Source organism: Heterodontus francisci, chromosome 7 (assembly GCF_036365525.1).
Source record: "Heterodontus francisci isolate sHetFra1 chromosome 7, sHetFra1.hap1, whole genome shotgun sequence".
In the NCBI taxonomy this organism is placed as follows: Eukaryota; Metazoa; Chordata; class Chondrichthyes; order Heterodontiformes; family Heterodontidae; genus Heterodontus; species Heterodontus francisci.
Window position 1 is genome coordinate 135,194,383 of NC_090377.1, and position 18,389 is coordinate 135,212,771.

The 18,389-nt window shown below is 45.3% G+C and overlaps 1 protein-coding gene across 2 annotated transcripts in view; it reads left to right on the forward strand.

Annotated features, from left to right (window-relative positions):
• ftcd (formimidoyltransferase cyclodeaminase) overlaps positions 1–18,389 on the forward strand; it is an 85,035-nt gene that overhangs the window by 29,244 nt on the left and 37,402 nt on the right. For both annotated transcript variants that reach the window (XM_068036214.1, XM_068036215.1), the window contains 5 exons: positions 1,686–1,814; positions 3,476–3,564; positions 9,091–9,270; positions 10,257–10,394; positions 10,688–10,819. In XM_068036214.1, the coding sequence (XP_067892315.1) occupies positions 1,686–1,814; positions 3,476–3,564; positions 9,091–9,270; positions 10,257–10,394; positions 10,688–10,819 (668 nt within the window). The remainder of the gene's footprint in view (positions 1–1,685; positions 1,815–3,475; positions 3,565–9,090; positions 9,271–10,256; positions 10,395–10,687; positions 10,820–18,389) is intronic.

The window sequence follows — 18,389 nt, forward strand, 5'->3', positions numbered from 1 at the left end:
CAGTGGACGTGTCCTGTGCTTGAAGGGAGATAAATTTAAAATTAATCTGCAGAAATTTTGGGCTGCAGGCGGAGCTCCCAGCACTGGCCCAAAAATTCAGGGCAACCGCGCCTCTGCATTTTTTCAGCCACCCACCCACCCTCACCAGAGTGATCCTCTGGTCTTTTGACGTCCAAGTTTCAGGAGGCAGGATCCCAGTCCCTTTAAAGACCAATCACAGGGCCGGCAGCTCAGCAGTATTGGCAGTGTCAGCGGGAGCGGTGGCCACTGCTGGTACTGCAGAGGGCTTGGAGCCAAGCCCAGCGCTGGAACCCCAGAGAAGAGGTAGGTGAGGCAAGGTCGCCAGGGCCAGTCCGAATGGCCCTGGCAAGGGAAGGTGGGGAGTGGGCATTCGGTCCGAGAGAGTTTGTCCCAGGGGTGAATTGGTTCCCAGTGGGGGTCCTCCACGGGGCACAAATTGCTCATGGAGGAGGGCCCCCCAAGCCCACAGGTAAGATCCCAGCGGCGGCGGGAAGAGAGCTTTAAGTGGCCATTAATAGACCACTTAAGAGCCTCAATTGGCCTCTGGGCGGGAAGACCGTCGTCGGCCTTTTCTGCCCCCAGGAAGATCGGGCCTGGGGATCCCAGCATCGGCTTCCATGGTGGCCACTGCTACTCTGATTCTCTGGCCCCCGCCCGCCATGAAACCTGACGTTGGGCTGAGAACAAAATCCAGCCCATTATTTCAGTGGTCAATCTATAAAACAGACTCCCTCGGGTGATAGTGGAAGCAGATAGTACTGATTCATTCAAATGCAAGTTAGATAGATTTCCTTTAGAAAATAATATTTTGGGATACAGTACATGAGTAATTTGAGGCATGGCATGTGGTAAGTATAGCAGGCTTGGGAGGAACAGGTAACTTTGGACCTGGGTTCCCAAAGCATTTCAGCACCCAGAGTTTCCTTACATCATGTCTGGGTCTGTTGTAGACTAATTGCTAAAGATTGGTTTCTATGATTAATCAACAACTCCATTATTGCTGAGTTATGGGATTATCATGATGACGGAAGATGAACCGATGGTCTTTTTTCATCTAGCAGTTTCTTTGTTCCTATGGACCATGCCTCTGTCCTGATGTTGAATTTCTTTCTCCCCCGGTGAAGGGGCAATGAAATTGTATGATCGGAAATGGCTACGTGGTTTTGCCTTTAAGATCTCTTAATTTGATCAGGATGATTTCTTGATACAAACATATTCAATAATTTTTCATTTCAAGTTTTGACCACAAACAGCTTACAGACAAATTCCAGTCACAAGGTTGATGACCTGTAGTTGCTCTATACTTTCTATTTTCCTCCTTGATTTTCTCGTCTCCTCTCCTGTAGATGTGGAGTCTTGTTGAGCTGTTGTTTCATACCCCAGTATGCTGGTTGCTCTTCATTTACAAGCCTATACATCGATTGTATGTAAGCTCTGCAATAGCTGTGTAGAAGCCAATGTGCACATTCCAGCAGGGGTCATGAGACAGTGATTAGGAGTGGAATGGTTGAATTTTCCTCTCCCTAACTTGGAACGTTGAGACTAATTGTAGTATTTTGGACTGTTGTTTCAACGTGTTTTATGTTCTTTTCCAATTGTGGCGGTTTTGGAAAATTAAGAACTTTGGGCTGCTTTGAGCTTAATTTGATAATTTTTGCCTTCAGGTGAACACCCCAGAATAGGCGCTTTGGATGTTTGTCCCTTCGTCCCAGTCCGTAATGTTCGTATGGAGGAGTGCATTCAGTGCGCCAACGAGTTTGGGAAGCGCTTAGCGGAAAAACTGGAAATACCCGGTGAGTGCATTTGAGGAAAGCCAAACCAAACAGTAAGGGGAAACTTCAGGACCCAATGGGGGCAAGTGCTGGCCCACACAAATAGCTGCTAACTCTATATTTGCTCACGAGCCGACAGTATGTTTATCTATGTGCTGACCCATAGCAACATGGTTAGACCATCAAGTCCCTTTAATCTGTTCCACTCAATTAGATCATGGGTGATCTGTACCTCAGCTCCATATCCCTTGATACCTCTGCCTAATAAAAATCTATCCATCTCATTATTGAAAATTTCAGTTGTCCCAGCACCCACAGCCTGTTGTGGGTGGGGGTGGGGCGTTGTTGGGGTTAGAATTCCAGATTTCCAGTACTCTTTCTGTGAAAACGTGGTTCCTGATTTGCCTCCTAAACAGCCTAGCTCTAATTTTAAGATTATGCCTCTTTGTACTGGACTCCCACAGCAGAGGAAAGAGTTTCTCTGTATCTCCCCTAATCCTTTTATCATTTTGCATACCTCACTTAGATCATCCCCTCATTGTGTCTAAACTCAAGGGAATACAAGCCTAATTTATGCAACCTGTCCCCATAATTTAACTCTTTAATTACCGGCATCATTCTGGAGAATCTGCACTGTCCCCCCTCCAAGGCCAATACATCCTTCTTGAGGGTCAGCACCTAAAACTGAAGGCAGTTCTCAAGACGTAATCTGACCATGGCTCAATACAACTGAAGCATAACTTCCTCCTCTTTGTATACCAGCCCCTTGAGATTAATTTTTGTACCAGGGCACTAGCTTTAACAATAGATGCCCAAATCCCTCTGTTGCTCCCAGTCTCTAGTCTCTCGAGATTTAGAAAGCTTTCCACATTGTCTTTCTTGCCGCCAAAGTGATTGACCTCACTTCCCCACACTGAACTCCATCTGTTATTCACTTAGTCTGTTTGTGTCTCTTTGTAACTTCCTGCTCCCATCTACAAAACTGCATTTCAATTCAATGCCAATTGTAAACTTAGATAAACACCTCTCTATCCCTTCATCCAAGTTATTGGTCCAAAAACTGAGGCCCCAGAACAGCTCTCTAGGGAACACCATTTGTCACATTTCTCCAATTGGCTTGGTGTGTTGGCTGTGTGTAACTAGTTGTCTCTGTGTTTACTCATGTGTTGCCCTATTGGTCTTGTGTGCTGGCTGTCTGTTTGTGCCGACATATTGGCCCCAATGTTAATGGGGAGCCAGGGAAGGTGCAGGGAGCTCAGTAGCAGGCAAAGTATCTGCGAGACCAGGGATGTGGTGAGGCACTGCTGATCATTACGGCCAGGTCTCATTTCAATCATTTTGGGCTGATTCCTGCCCACCAGCCGGCCAGATTGTCCCCCTGGCTGGCAGTTGGGAGCAGTAAGTAATGGCAGAAGGCCGCTGCTGAGGATATGTGGGGTTGGTCCCCGGCCGTCAGTAGAGAGGCCGCAAGTTCCGGCCCACAATCGGGGGTGGTGGGGTGGGTGGGAGGGGGTTGATGTTAGGGAAGGCTGCAACATCGGGGCCATCATCGGGGCTGAGGGAGGCTGATGTTTTCCTTGTGAGGCGTGGGGGAGCACTCCTAACAATCAAGGTCGTTGCCTCTGTATGTTTGCCCTTGCTTGCTTGTGTCTGCTCTGATAGCACAGTTACTCTTCCTACAGTGTATTTATATGGCGAAGCAGCTCGCGATGAGCGTCGCAGAACATTGCCCAGCATTCGAGCTGGTGAATATGAAGGACTACAAGAAAAGGTACAGGATGGAGGAATGATTATCCTGAGTGTAGGAAGGAGGAGAAAAAAAAAACAAACATTCAATCTCACTCCATCATCCCAGGCATTTCAAAGATTTAAGTTTGTTACCCTTTAGTTTGGCACAATATAATCTAGTTCTAAGTGTAATACTGAGGGTGTGCTGCATTGTCACAGATGCTGTTCCCTAGATAAGATTTCAAACTGAGGTTCTGAAGGTTTGGATTGAGGTTAATGATGCCATGATAGCACTCAAAGAAGATGCTAACATTCCCCAAATATTGGAGACTGTTAATGTATAGGTAAATGGAACTCTGATAATATGTTTGTGATTACTACAAACTCTTGAACTGGGGCACAACAGACGGTTTAGACTGGACTACTTTACAGAGGGGGTGGTTTATGTGTGCGCTGGACTGAAGAGGGAGGCAGTGTAACGATAGCAGAATTGGACAGTTATTTAAGGGATGGCCTTTTGAGAGCTATCAGTTTTTGGAACCAGACAGATGCATTGCACAGTCTTTTCCAGTCCTGTACTATTCGATGTTCCTTCCTCAGCCAGCAGCAGCAAAAAGTAGATGAGGAGCTCATTTATCTCATTGCTGTTAGTGCACTAAATCTGCCACCTTTACCTACATAAAGAGCAGTGGCTACACTTCAAAGCAAGCTACATGTGAAGCACTTTGGGACTTATCGAGGAGGCATGTTAAAGTGCTGTGCAAATGTTGCCACTTCTTCCCTCAACCTCCATTATTCTAAAACTAGGTGGAACTTCTGAGTCCATCAACAGAGAGTTGGATTAACACTGGACACTGGCTGGGAGAATGAGGGAGCTGGATTAATGTCAGCACAGATACTGACAGCAGCACAAGGTGCTGGCTGGGAAGGGTTACTGAAACCATTTGGATTAACACAAATAGATAGCAGGTATTCCCGAGTGCTGCAGCAATCTTATCATTTTAAGGCTTTATGTTAAGTTAGCAACAGAACGTAAGAACATAAGAACTAGGAGCAGGAGTAGGCAATTCAGCCCCTCGAGCCTGCTCCGCCATTCAATACGATCATGGCTGATCTCATCTCGGCCTCAACTCCACTTTCCTGCCTGTTCTCCATAACCCTTGAACCCATTACTAATTAAAAATCTGTCTATCTCCTCCTTAAATTTACTGTATGTCCCGGCATCCACCGCACTCTGGGGTAGTGAATTCCACGGACTCACGACCCTTTCAGAGAAGTAATTTCTCCTCCTCTCTGTTTTAAATCCTTCTCCTAAAACTATGACCGTTCATTCTAGATTGCCCCACAAGAGGAAACATCCTCTCTAAGTTTACTTTGTCAATCCCCTTAATCATCTTATATGTTTCAATTAGATCTCCTCTCATTCTTCTAAACTCTAGAGAGTAAAGGCCTAAACTGCTCAATCTCTCTTCATAAGACAAACCCCTCATCTCTGGAATCAATCTAGCGAACCTCCAGTGCAACTACATCCCTCCTCAAGTAAGGGCACCAAAACTGTACGCAATACTCCAGGTGCAGTCTCACTAATGCCTTGTACAGTTGCAGCAACACTTCCCTACTTTTATATTCTATTCCTTTAGCAATAAATGCCAAAATTCCATTTGCCTTCCTTATTACCTGCTGTACCTGCATACTAGTTTTCAGCGAATCATGCACGAGGACACCCAGAAACAGTTGCAGGGAAGTTACTGAGGTCGTCAGCAAGGGAGTTGGATTAAGCGCAGCAGAAATACAGTCAGTAACATAGTGTACTTCAGGGATCATTTCACATGAACTGTCTTTCAGCTCACAGCCAACCCTTTGTTGGGATTGGCTCCATGTCCTGGAAAGTTTCTTCAGAACATCCTTGGAACTGGCTGATCCATCAAAAGGAAATGAATGAATCACCAAAATTAAGATAACCTGGTCAAACAAAAATATTGCAAAATATTGTGAAGAACCATTGTTTTTTGTGACATATGAAGTACAACCTTGAAAGAAAAGTTATCAAATATCTTCTCATGTAGATCCCAAGCTCTTTATCCAGTTCCTGATATTTACTGTTCCTGTAGGAGATGTTCCTGGTTCACTCTCCTAATGGTGATGTGTTTCTACTTGGAAGTATCTTGGAGGTAGCTGGACTTTGATTGGACTGAGTTTAAGTAGGAATATATTATTTTTTCTTATGATGGCCTGTACAAGGAGATAACATGGAGCCCCACAGTAACCTAGGCGATAAAAAGAGTGTGGAAGTTAAGGAAATTCTCAGCAGAGTAAAAGTATTGGAGAAATTTAAGGCACTAAAATCTGACAAATACCCGAGACCTGATGGCCGGCACCCTAGGGTTCTAAAAGAGCTAGCTGCAGAGATAGTGGACGCACTAGCTATGATTTTTCACAATTCCTTAGATTTGGGAATGGTCCCATCAGATTGGAAGTTGGCAGATGTTGCACTGCTTTTCAAGAAAGGAGGGAGAGAGATAACAGGGAACTACAGGCCAGTTAGCCTATCAGTCATTGGGAAAATGCTGGAATTTTTTATTAAGGAAGTCTTAACAATGTACTTAGAAAAGCACAGTATGAGTAGAACAAGTCAACATGGTTTTACTAAACAGAAATTCTGTTTGACAAATTTATTAGCATTTTGAGGATGTATCTAGTAGGGTAGATAAAGGGGAACCAGTAGATGTTGTATACCTAGATTTCCAAAAGTCATTCAATAAGGTGCCACACAGAAGGTTAATAGGCACGATAAGGGATCATGGAGTTGGGGTAATATATTAGCAACGGAAAGAGGATTGGTTAATGGATAGGAAGCAAAGAGTGGGCATAAACGGGGCATTTTCAAGTTGGCAGGCAGTGAATAGTGGAGTGCCGCAGGCCTCAGCTATTTACAATCTGTATTAATGACTAAGATGAAGAGAGAGAGAGAGAGAGAGAGAGAGAGCAATGTATCTATGTTTGCTGATGATACAAAGGTAGGTTAATCTTCTCAGTTCCAGGACATCACTACAGGTGTTCCTCAGAGTAGTGTCCTAGACACAACCATCTTCAGCTGCTTCATCAATGACCTTCCCTCCATCATAAGGTCAGAAGTGGGGATGTTCACTGATGATTGCACAATGTTCAGCATCATTCACAACACCTTAGATACTAAAGCAGTCCGTGTCCAGATGCAGCAAGTCCTGGACAACATCCAGGCTTGGGCTGATTAGTAGCAAGTTTCATTCACGCCACACATGTGCCAGGCAATGACCATCTCCAACAAGAGAGAATCTAACCATCTCCCCTTGACATTCAATGGCATTACCATCGCTGAATCCCCCACTATCAACATCCTGGTGGTTACCATTGACCAGAAATTGAAAAGTACCAGCCATATAAGTACTCTGACTACAAGAGCAGGTCAGAGGCTGGGAATTCTGCAGCGAGTAACTCACCTCCTGACTTTCCAAAAATCTATCCAGTCCAGCCAAATGTATCCAGTGATGGAGCATCCACAACTCTCTGGAGTAGAGAATTCCAAAGATTCAAAACCCTTTGAGTGAAGAAATTTCTCGTCATCTGTCCTAAATAATCAGCACCTTATCCTGAGACTGTGTCCCCGTGTTTTAGATTCCTCGACCAGCGCAGCCCAGAGTCCACCATCTACAAGGCACAAGTCAGGAGTGTGATGGAATACTCTCCACCTGCCTGGATGGGTGCAGCTCCAACAACACTCAAGAAGCTCAACACCATCCAGGACAAAGCAGCCCACTTGATCAGCACCCCATCCATCACCTTCAACATTCACTCCCTTCACCATTGATAACAGCAGTGTATACCGTCCACACGATGCACTGCAGCAATTCACCAAGGCTCCTTAGACAGCATCTTCCAAACCCTCGACCTCTACCACCTAGAAGTACAACGGCAGCAAATGCATGGGAACACCGTAGGGGCGGCACAGTGGCGCAGTGGTTAGCACCGCAGCCTCACAGTTCCAGGGACCCGGGTTCGATTCCGGGTACTGCCTGTGTGGAGTTTGCAAGTTCTCCCTGTGTCTGCGTGGGTTTTCTCCGGGTGCTCCGGTTTCCTCCCACAAGCCAAAAGACTTGCAGGTTGATAGGTAAATTGGCCATTATAAATTGTCACTAGTGTAGGTAGGTGGTAGGGAAATATAAGGACAGGTGGGGATGTTTGGTAGGAATATGGGATTAGTGTAGGATTAGTATAAATGGGTGGTTGATGTTCGGCACAGACTCGGTGGGCCGAAGGGCCTGTTTCAGTGCTGTATCTCTAATCTAATCTAACCACCACCTGCAAGTTCACCTTCAAGCCACACATCATCCTGACTTGGAACTATATCACCATTCCTTCACAGTTGCTGGGTCAAAATCCTGGAACTCCCTTCCTAGTAGCACTGTGGATGTACCTACACCACATGGACTGCAGTGGTTCAACAAGGTGGCTCACCACCACCTTCTCAAGGGCAATTAGGGATGGGCAACAAATGCTGACCTAGCCAGTGATGCCCAAATCGCGTGACAGAGTAAAAAGAAGGGTAGAAAGGTAAGCTGTGGGGAGGACACAGAGAGGCTGCAAAGAGATATAGACAGGCTAAGTGAGTGGACAACAAGATAGAAGGAGTATAATGTCAGGAAGTGTGAAGTTATTCACTTTGGTCGTAAGAATAGAAAAGCAGAATATTTTTTATAAAGTGTGAAACTTCTAAGTGTTGATGTTCAAAGAGACTTGGGTGTGCTTGTACAAGGAATGCAGCAAGTTAGCATGCAGGTACAGAAAGCAATTAGGAAGGCAAATGACATGTTGACCTCTATTGCAAGGGGATTGGAGTACTGGAATAAAGAAGTCTTGCTGCAATTGTACAGGGTTTTGGTGAGACCACATATGGAATACTGTGAGCAGTTTTGGTCCCCACATTTCAGAAAGGATATAGTTGCATTGGAGGCAGTGCAACAAAGGTTCACTAGATTGGTCCCTGGAATGAGAAGGTTGTCCTATGATAAGAGGGTGAGTAAATTGGGCCTATATTCTCTGGAGTTTAGAAGAATGAGAGCCGATCTCACTAAACATACAAGATTCTAAAGGAGCTGGATAGTGCAGACACAGGGAGATTGTTTCCACTGGTCAGGGAATCTAAAACACGGAGGGGGGTGGTGGGGGGGGGTGCGTAGTCTCAGGATAAGAGGCCAATCATTTAGGATTGAGATGAGAAGTTACTTCACTCAAAGGGTTGTGACTCTGGAATTCTCTATTCCAGCGGGTTGTGGATGCTCCATCACTGAATACATTTAAGGCTGGGATAGATAGCTTTCGGGTCTCTCAGGGTATTAAGGGATATAGGGAGTGGGTGGGATAGTGGCATTGAAGCCTAAGATCAGCCATGATCGTATTGAATGGTGGAGCAGGCTCGATGGCCTGTATGGTCTACTCCTGCTCCTATTTTTTGTGTTCTTGTTCCCAGCAAAGCCTCTGTTCCCTTTAGCCCAGTGGCTTGTGTGTAATATTCCAACCTGTTCCATTGCAGCTGCAGAATCCTGAGTGGGCTCCGGATTTTGGTTCAGCAACATTTGTTCCACGCTGGGGGGCCACAGTAACTGGAGCGCGGAATTTCCTCGTCGCTTACAATGTTAACTTGTTGAGCACGAAGGAGCAAGCTCATCGCATTGCCCTCAACATCCGAGAGCAGGGCCGAGGGAAGAACCAGGTGAGTGTTATTCAATATAAACTTGCCGGAGGTATTAGCACACCCTCTAAAACTAATCCATTTGGTATAGCTTTCCTCGAAGCCATCTCCAAAACACATCTGGAAAGATCCACTTTGCCAGAAAGAGCCCCATCAGATGTTATGCTGCAAAAGGGGCCACCTAACAAACTTGCCCTTCAACCAATCTGCAGCTACCGACATGTTACCTGAGCCATTTTTAACCCAGCTCACAAGATGGAGTGGAATGCATAGACTTCAAAAGAGAGTGATATCAGGCAGGATGTATAAACCCAAGGCCAGAAATTCAATAGCATAGCACTGCTTCCAGCGGCACTCCACAGGCATACCTCCATGCCAGTAGTGCAGGAGGTGCCGCTGGCGGCTTCCCACCTTCACTCATTCAGCAACACACCACAGTACTTCCACCAACTTTGCCTGAGCACAAGTAAGTCAGAAGCACCTCAGCTGCGACTTGTTGAGTTGCCCTATAAATAGCCTCAGAACAGGGCCCTTCTTGCTTGCTGATGCTTCTTGTTTTACGAGTGTATAAAGAAGGCTTTCCCTGCACATTCATTGGCCAATTTCAGTATTTTTTCATTGCATCAGCCCCTTGACGTCTGTGACGTCATCATCTTGCCCTTTCAACCGTTTAGGCGCACACAGGGGACGTGCCTGTGTGCACCACAGCAGTCACCTGTAAGAGATTTGGGGATGGAGTTATTTGCAGGGGTGGCTGCAGAAGGTGGAGGAGTTTAAAGGCAGTAAGGGATACGGTGGTGAGGGATATAGGACAATGGTTGGAGATTGTCTTGTCGATGATTGAGACCCTGGGAGTAGATGGGTCAGTGGTGTTGGTAAGGTTGAGGTGGTGGCCATGACACTTCCTGAGCTCAAAACTCATTTAGGCTGTCTGAGACCAATTTGTAAAGTAATGTTTTGGAACCATTTTGACACTGTCTCAGTGACTCATTCTTTGTTTTGTGTAGCCAGGACGTCTGAATAAAGTGCAGGCTATTGGCTGGTACTTGGAAGAGGCCAATATTGCCCAGGTGTCTGCTAATCTGCTTGATTTTGAGGTGACTGCATTGCACACAGTATTTGAAGAAATTTGTAAGGACGCCAAGGTAATGTGGAAGAAGCAGCACACATTGAGAATTTGTATTATTATATAGCTTCTGTTGCTAAATAATGTAGTTACATTATCTGATTGCATATCATTGCCATTTATATATTCTTAGGCTAATTGCAGTAAGAACAGGAAATGGTAGTAACAGGAAATGCACCCTTCAGTTTCAGATAACATTTTTAACTCAAAGTTATAGAGCTTATTAAGGCTATTTGCCAACCTGAACACTCTTAATTTGTGAATTTAGTTGGAATTCATTGTTGCCATGGTAATGTGCTGTTCTGCTCATAGGCCTTGGACTTGCCAGTGGTGGGTTCTCAGATTGTAGGCCTCATCCCATTGAAAGCCATGATAGATGCCGCAGAATATTACATGAAGAAGGAAAACCTATTTATTCTTGAGGAAGAGCACAAAATCCGATTGGTAAGTGCGTTAACAGTAAGATAATTTATTCCCCTTCATAGAGCAGATTTTTTCAGGCTGGATTTTGTGGAGGGGGTGAGGAACCTGGCGCTGGGCCGAAAAGGCGGGGGGATCTTAGCCTCGGCCATTTCACGCCCCCCACCCCCGGCACAATCCTCCATAGTTCCAGAGGCGATGTTTCTGGCACCGGGATCCCTGCCGCTTTAAAGATGAAATCTACCTCCAAGATCTTTCAGCCAATCATAGGGCCAACAGCTCAGCAGTATCAGCAGCGCCATTGCTAGCATGGCCATTGCTGGTACTGCAGAGGCCTTGGACTCAGGTAAGTGAGGCAGTGTTGCTCGAGTCATTCCGGAAGGCCCTGGCTGGTGGGGGGAGGGGGTTGGCGGGGGGAGGGTGAGAGGATGGGCGTGAAGTCCAGGGGGAGGGAGATCCATGGTGGTGGAGATTTTGCCGGTGGGTGTCTTCCGTGGGCCACAGATTGCCCAAGAAAGAGGGACCCCCACCATTCTCAATGATCGTGCCTTGGACCTTCATTCACCATGACAGCTCTAAGCATGCCGGGAGGGCGCCTCTTTATACAAGGTGCCCTTCCCGCATGGCGGAGATGCACACCGCCACTGGTTAGATTCCACTGACAGCGGGAAGATGCCGTCAACTGGCCATTAATAGCTCACCTAAGGGCCTCAATTGGCCTCTGGGTGGGAAGGCTGTCGACGACCTATCCCGCCCATGGCAAAATCGCCCGGCGACAGGCGGGGGCGGGGAGAGGGGCCAATAAAATCCAGCCCTTCTTGTCTGAATTTAGTATCTATGAGAGAAATGCTCATGCTAGATAATCTGTACCAACAATGTGCCTGATCCCCAACCTCCAAATACCACTGCGAATGCAGCAGAATAACATTTTCCATTTTCTAAGACTAGCCATCCTGAGATTGTCATTTGGTTCCAAACTAAGGGCCAGCAAGGACCTGGATTGAGACTGATTCCAGGTGCTGGAATTTTGAACTTTTTTTTTCACACCAAAAGGATTTGAGAATGAAACAAATTAAATTTTCATCGGCTCTAAAAGCCACAGTGTGGCCTTTAAAACAGAGGGAGTTTGAGGTGTTGACTGTAAAGGTTCCAACAATGACCAGGGACATTAAGCAAACTTATTTCAGGTGATCTAACAAAGCTATTATGATGAGGATGATTCTCTTCATTTGAGCTTAGTATGAAGCTCCTACTGCAGATATACTATAGGTAGAGGGGCTAGCTGGTTTGGTTGACCGGTCTACAGATGTATTTCTTATTGGGAAAGGAGTCAGAAGCATTGCCCTTTCACTTCCAATGAATATAGGAGGAAATGTGGAGAGAAAGAAAGATTCATGGGAAGCCAGTCAACCAGCTCGGTCTGGGAAGGGAATCTGACCTAATGAGGGAAACTTACATTGAGTCAACAGTACAGAAACAGGCCATTTGGCCCAACTGGTCTGTGCCACCATTTGTGGTCCAAATGCATCCATGTGATTTCCCTCAACTACTGTATGTGAAAGTGAGTTCTGCATCTATGAGTAGAGATGTTTCTCCTGAACTCCCTAATAGATTTATTACTGACTATCTTATGTTTATGACATCTAGTTTGGATTCTCCCATAACTGGAAGCAGCCTTTTCAATGCTGTCCCTCTAGAAATGAAACCCAATGTTTAGTTTGCTTTTTATTATAGAATCATAGAATGGTTACAGCACAGCCGTCGAGTCTACACTGAATGTTTGCAAGAGAAATTCAGTTAGTCCTGCTCCCTTGCCCTTTCCCTAAAACCCTGCAATTCTTTTACTTTCAGAGGCTTATTCAATTCCCTTTTGAAAGCCACAATTGAGTATGCCTGCACCACATTGTCAGGTAGTGCATTCCAGATCCTAACCACTCGCTGCGTAAAAGAAATGGTTTCTCAAGTCGCCGTTGTTTTTTTTGCCAATCACCTTAACTCTGTGTCCCCTGGTTTTTGACCCCTCTGCCAAAGGGACCATTTTCACTCTCGCTGCTCTGTCCAGACCCCTCATCATTTTGAACACCTCTATCAAATCTCCTGTCAACCTTCTCTTCTTGAAGCAGCTTCTCTAATCTATCCACATAACCAAAGTCCCTCATCCCTGGAACCATTCTTGCAAATCTTTTCTGCAACCTCTCTAAAGCCTCCACATTCTTCCTAAAGTGCAATGCCCAAAATTGGACACAATATTCCAGTTGAGACTGAAACAGTGTTTTATGAAGGTTCATCATATCTTCCTTGCTTTTGCACTCTATGCCTCGATTTATAAAGCCCTTTTTAACCACTTTCTAAACCTGCCCTGCCAATGTCAATGATTTGTGCACAACACCTGCAGGTCCCTTTCCTCCTGCATCCCCTTTAGTTTATATTGCCTCTCCTTGTTCTTCTGCCCAAATTGTGTCACTTCATATTTCTCTGCATTAAATGTCATCTGCCATGTGTCTGCCCATTCCATCAGCCTGTCTATATCCTCTTGAAATCTATCACTATCCTTCTCACTGTTCACAATACTCCCAAGTTTTATGTCATCTGCAAATTTTGAAATTGTGCCCTGTACATCCAAGGGTAAATCATTAATATAGATCAAGAAAAGCTGTGGTTCTAGTACTGACCTCTGGGGAATCCCACTGTATACCTTCCTGTAGTCCGAAAAATAAGCATTTACCATTACTGTTTCCTTTCACAACTTTGTATCCATGCTCTCACTGTCCCTTTTATTCAATGGGCTTCAACTTTGCTGACAGGCCTGTTATGTGGCATTTTACAAACCCCTTTTGGAAGTCCATGTACACCACATCAATCACATTACCCTCATCAACCCTCTCTATTACCTCATCAAAAAACCTAATCAAATTAGTTAAACACGATTTGCCCTTAACTATTCATGCTGGCTTTCCTTAATTAATCCACCTTTGTTCAAGTGGCAATTTTGTCCTGGATTATTGTTTCTAAAAGCTTTCTCACCACCAAAGTTAAACTGACTGACCTGCAGTTGCTGGGTTTATCCTGACACCCTTTTTTGAGCAAGAGTGTAACATTTGCAATTCTCCAGTCCTTGGCACCATCCCTGTATCTAAGAAGGATTGGAAGATTATGGCCAGTACCTCCACAATTTCCGCCCTTACTTCCCTCAGCAACCTCGGATACATCCCACCCAGTGCTTGTGACTTACCAACTTTAAATACAGCCAGCCTTTCTAATGTCTCTTTATCAATTTTTAGCCTATCCTGTGTCTCAACTACCTTCTCTTTCGCTGTGAATTTGGCAACATCTTCTTCCTTGGTAAAGACAGATGCAAAGTACTCACTTAGCACTTCAGCCATGCCCTCTGCCTCCTTGCATAGATCCCCTTTTTGGTCGCTAATTGGCTCCGCCTCTCCTCTTATTACCCTTTTTACTATTTATATACACTTAGAAGACTTCTGGATTCCTCTTTATGTTAGTTGCCAGGCTCTTCTGATACTGTCTCATTTCCGTTTTCACTGCACCTTTGAACTTTCTATCTTCAGCCTGGTTCTCACTTGTATTGTCAACCTGACATCTGCCATATGCCCCCTTTTTCTGCTATATCTTACTCTCTACCTCTTTCATCATCCAGGGAGATCTGGCTTTGGTTTCCCTAACTTTCCCCCTTGTGGGACTGTACCTCAAATGTACACAAACCATCCCTTATTTAGTGGCAGCCAATTGTTCTTTTACAGTTTGGCCTGCCAATCTTTGATTCCAATTTACCCCACTGAAATTTGCCCTCCTCCAATTAAGTATTTTTACTCTGGATTGCTCCTTGTCCTTTTCCGTTGCTAATCTAAACCTTACAATCCCCAACTGACACTTGATCCTCTTGACTCAACTCATTCCCCAGAACCAGATCCAGCAATGCCTCCTTCCTCACTGGGTAAAAAACGTACTGATCAAGAAAATTCATCTGGAAACACTTCAGAAACTCATCTGCCTTTTACACTATTGCTATCCCAGTTTATATTATGTTATGACCAACTGCTCAAGACAAAACCCCGAATCAAAATATATGATTCTGATTGTGGTGGGAGAAACGCACTGTTGATTCAGTCCCGCCCCTCCACCGATCGCCGAACATATCACTTTAAACTTTCCAAATTAAAGAAAACCACAGCCAAACTGACCATCTATTAACCCCCCGAATGAGACTAATCAAACCAGATGTCTTTAGATCAACAAATTAACTGTTTAATTAGAAAAACTAAAAGATTGTCACAGTCTAAATTTCCTTCCTTCAGTTTAAATTATCAGAGATCTCTGTTCCGTTCATGCTGGTCCAGCTGTCTATCTGTGTCTTGTCAAAAGCCAGTATTTAGCTAGTTTTCAAAAAGCAATCGGCAACATTATATCTTTGTCCTTGTTCTCCGAATGGCTGTATTCCGAGGCAACCAGAATGCACTCTTTTAATCACAGTCCCTGGAGCTCGTTGCCTTAAAGCAGTACTGATCCTTTTCCAACCTTAAAGGCATACTGCATACTTCCCGGGAAAAAAACTACAGGATCATAACACTTCCACCCCTGGCAGAATGAAACACCATTCCTGAAATGCGTTTCAGTACAACATGTCAAAAATACAATTTGAAAAAAAAAGGCTAACACATTTTTCCCCACATTTCCAGATATACAATCTTCTAAAAAGGTAAAATTACAGCAACAAGTACCACCAGAACATTTTCGACTTACACTTTTTGAACGGCTGTCCCAATTAACCCATTTCAAATTTCCAAGCACAGTCTTCCAGTTGTTTTTTTTTAGAGATACAGCACTGAAACAGGCCCTTCGGCCCACCGAGTCTGTGCCGACCATCAACCACCCATTTATACTAATCCCATATTCCTACCACATCCCCACCTGTCCCTATATTCCCCTCCCACCTACCTATACTAGAGGCAATTTATAATGGCCAATTAACCTATCAACCTGCAAGTCTTTGGCATGTGGGAGGAAACCGGAGCACCCGGAGAAAACCCACGCAGACACAGGGAGAACTTGCAAACTCCACACAGGCAGTACCCAGAATTGAACCCGGGTCGCTGGAGCTGTGATGCTGCGGTGCTAACCACTGTGCCGCCCGAGTGATACAGCACTGAAACAGGCCCTTCGGCACACAGAGTCTGGGCCGACCATCAACCACCCATTTATACTAATCCTACACTAATCCCATATACCTACCACATCCGCACCTATTCCTACCACCTACCTATACTAGGGGCAATTTATAATGGCCAATTAACCTATCAACCTGCAAGTCTTTTGGCTTGTGGGAGGAAACCGGAGCACCCGGAGGAAACCCACGCAGACACAGGGAGAACTTGCAAACTCCACACAGGCAGTACCCAGAATCGAACCCGGATCGCTGCAGCTGTGAGGCTGCAGTGCTAACCACTGCGCCACTGTGCCGTGTTTTCCTTCCAAGTGTCCCTATTGTCCATCACCTCAGCCAGGTGAACTGCACAGCTAGGAGCTCTGACCACTACTGTGTTCTCTGAGAAGTTTTCTGAGTGCCCCTTAACCTATGTGGCATCACTTGACACTGGAAAACCCTGTCCGGTGTATGAGAACAAAGAACAAAGAACAGTACAGCACAGGAACAGGCCATTTGGCCCTCCCCCTGCACTGATTTTGATGCCTGCCTAAACTAAAACCTTCTGCACTTCTGGGGTCCGTATCCCTCTATTCCCATCCTATTCATGTATTTGTCAAGATGCCTCTTAAACGTCGCTATCGTACCTGCTTCCACCACCCCCCCGGCAACATGTTCCATGCATTCACCACCCACTGTGTAAAGAACTTGCCTCGCACATCCCCTCTAAACTTTGCCCCTCTCACCTTAAACCTATGTCCCCTAGTAACTGACTCTTCCACCCTGGGAAAAAGCTTCTGACAATCCACTCTGTCCATGCCGCTTATAACTTTGTAAACCTCAATCATGTCGCCCCTCCACCTCCGTCGTTCCAGTGAAAACAATCCGAGTTTATCCAACCTCTCCTCATAGCTAATGCCCTCCAGACCAGGCAACATCCTGGTAAACCACTTCTGTACCCTCTCCAAAGCCTCCACGTCCTTCTGGTAGTGTGGCGACCAGAATTGCACACAATATTCTAAGTGTGGCCTAACTAAAGTTCTGTACAGCTGCAACATGACTTGCCTATTTTTATACTCTATGCCCCGACCGATGAAGGCAAGCATGCCGTATGCCTTCTTGACTACCTTATCCACCTGCGTTGCCACTTTCAGTGACCTGTGGACATGTACGCCCAGATCTCTCTGCCTGTCAATACTCCTAAGGGTTCTGCCATTTACTGTATACTTCCCACCTGCATTAGACCTTCCAAAATGCATTACCTCACATTTGTCCAGATTAAACTCCATCTGCCATTTCTCCGCCCAAGTCTCCAAGCGATCTATATTCTGCTGTATCCTCTGACAATCCTCATCACTGTCCGCAACTCCACCAACCTTTGTGTCGTCTGCAAACTTACTAATCAGGCCAGCTACATTTTCCTCCAAATCATTTATATATACTACAAACAGCAAAGGTCCCAGCACTGATCCCTGCGAAACACCACTAGTCACAGCCCTCCATTCAGAAAAGCACCCTTCCACTGCTACCCTCTGTCTTCTATGACCGAGCCAGTTCCGTATCCATCTTGCCAGCTCCCCTCTGATCCCATGTGACTTCACCTTTTGTATCAGTCTGCCATGAGGGACCTTGTCAAAGGCTTTACTGAAGTCCATATAGATAACATCCACTGCCCTTCCTTCATCAATCATCTTTGTCACTTCCTCAAAAAACTCAATCAAATTAGTGAGGCACGACCTCTCCTTCACAAAACCATGCTGCCTCTCGCTCATAAGTCCATTTGTTTCCAAATGGGAGTAAATCCTGTCCCGAAGAATCCTCTCTAATAATTTCCCTACCACTGACGTAAGGCTCACCGGCCTGTAATTTCCTGGATTATCCTTGCCACCCTTCTTAAACAAAGGAACAACATTGGCTATTCTCCAGTCCTCTGGGACCTCACCTGTAGCCAATGAGGATGCAAAGATTTCTGTCAAGGCCCCAGCAATTTCTTCCCTTGCCTCCCTCAGTATTCTGTATTATGAGAAGCTGACTTTTTCTTACCCTGGGGTGTCAAAAGAATTTGACATTTTTCCTCCAACACATCTGTCGCTTTAAGACACATGGTGTTGCTAACTCTGTCCATACAGTCCTTTAAATGAGAATTTGGATAGGAGTCTGCCTTCGTTACCACAGTTACTTTTCTTGAGTCTATGCAAGTTTGAGCTGACCCACCAGGTTTAGGTATCAAGACCACCTGCGAGTTCCAGCTGTCCTGACTAGGTTCATCTAAGCTGCCCTTCAGCATGCATTGGACCTCTGCTTCTACTTGGGCCTATCTGTCTGGACCTAAGCGGCAAGGATATTGTTTTAAAGGAATGGTTTTCTCTATACCCACAGCATGTGTGGCTAAGGTTGTACATCCTGGCTTATCCCTGCAAACTTTTTGAAACA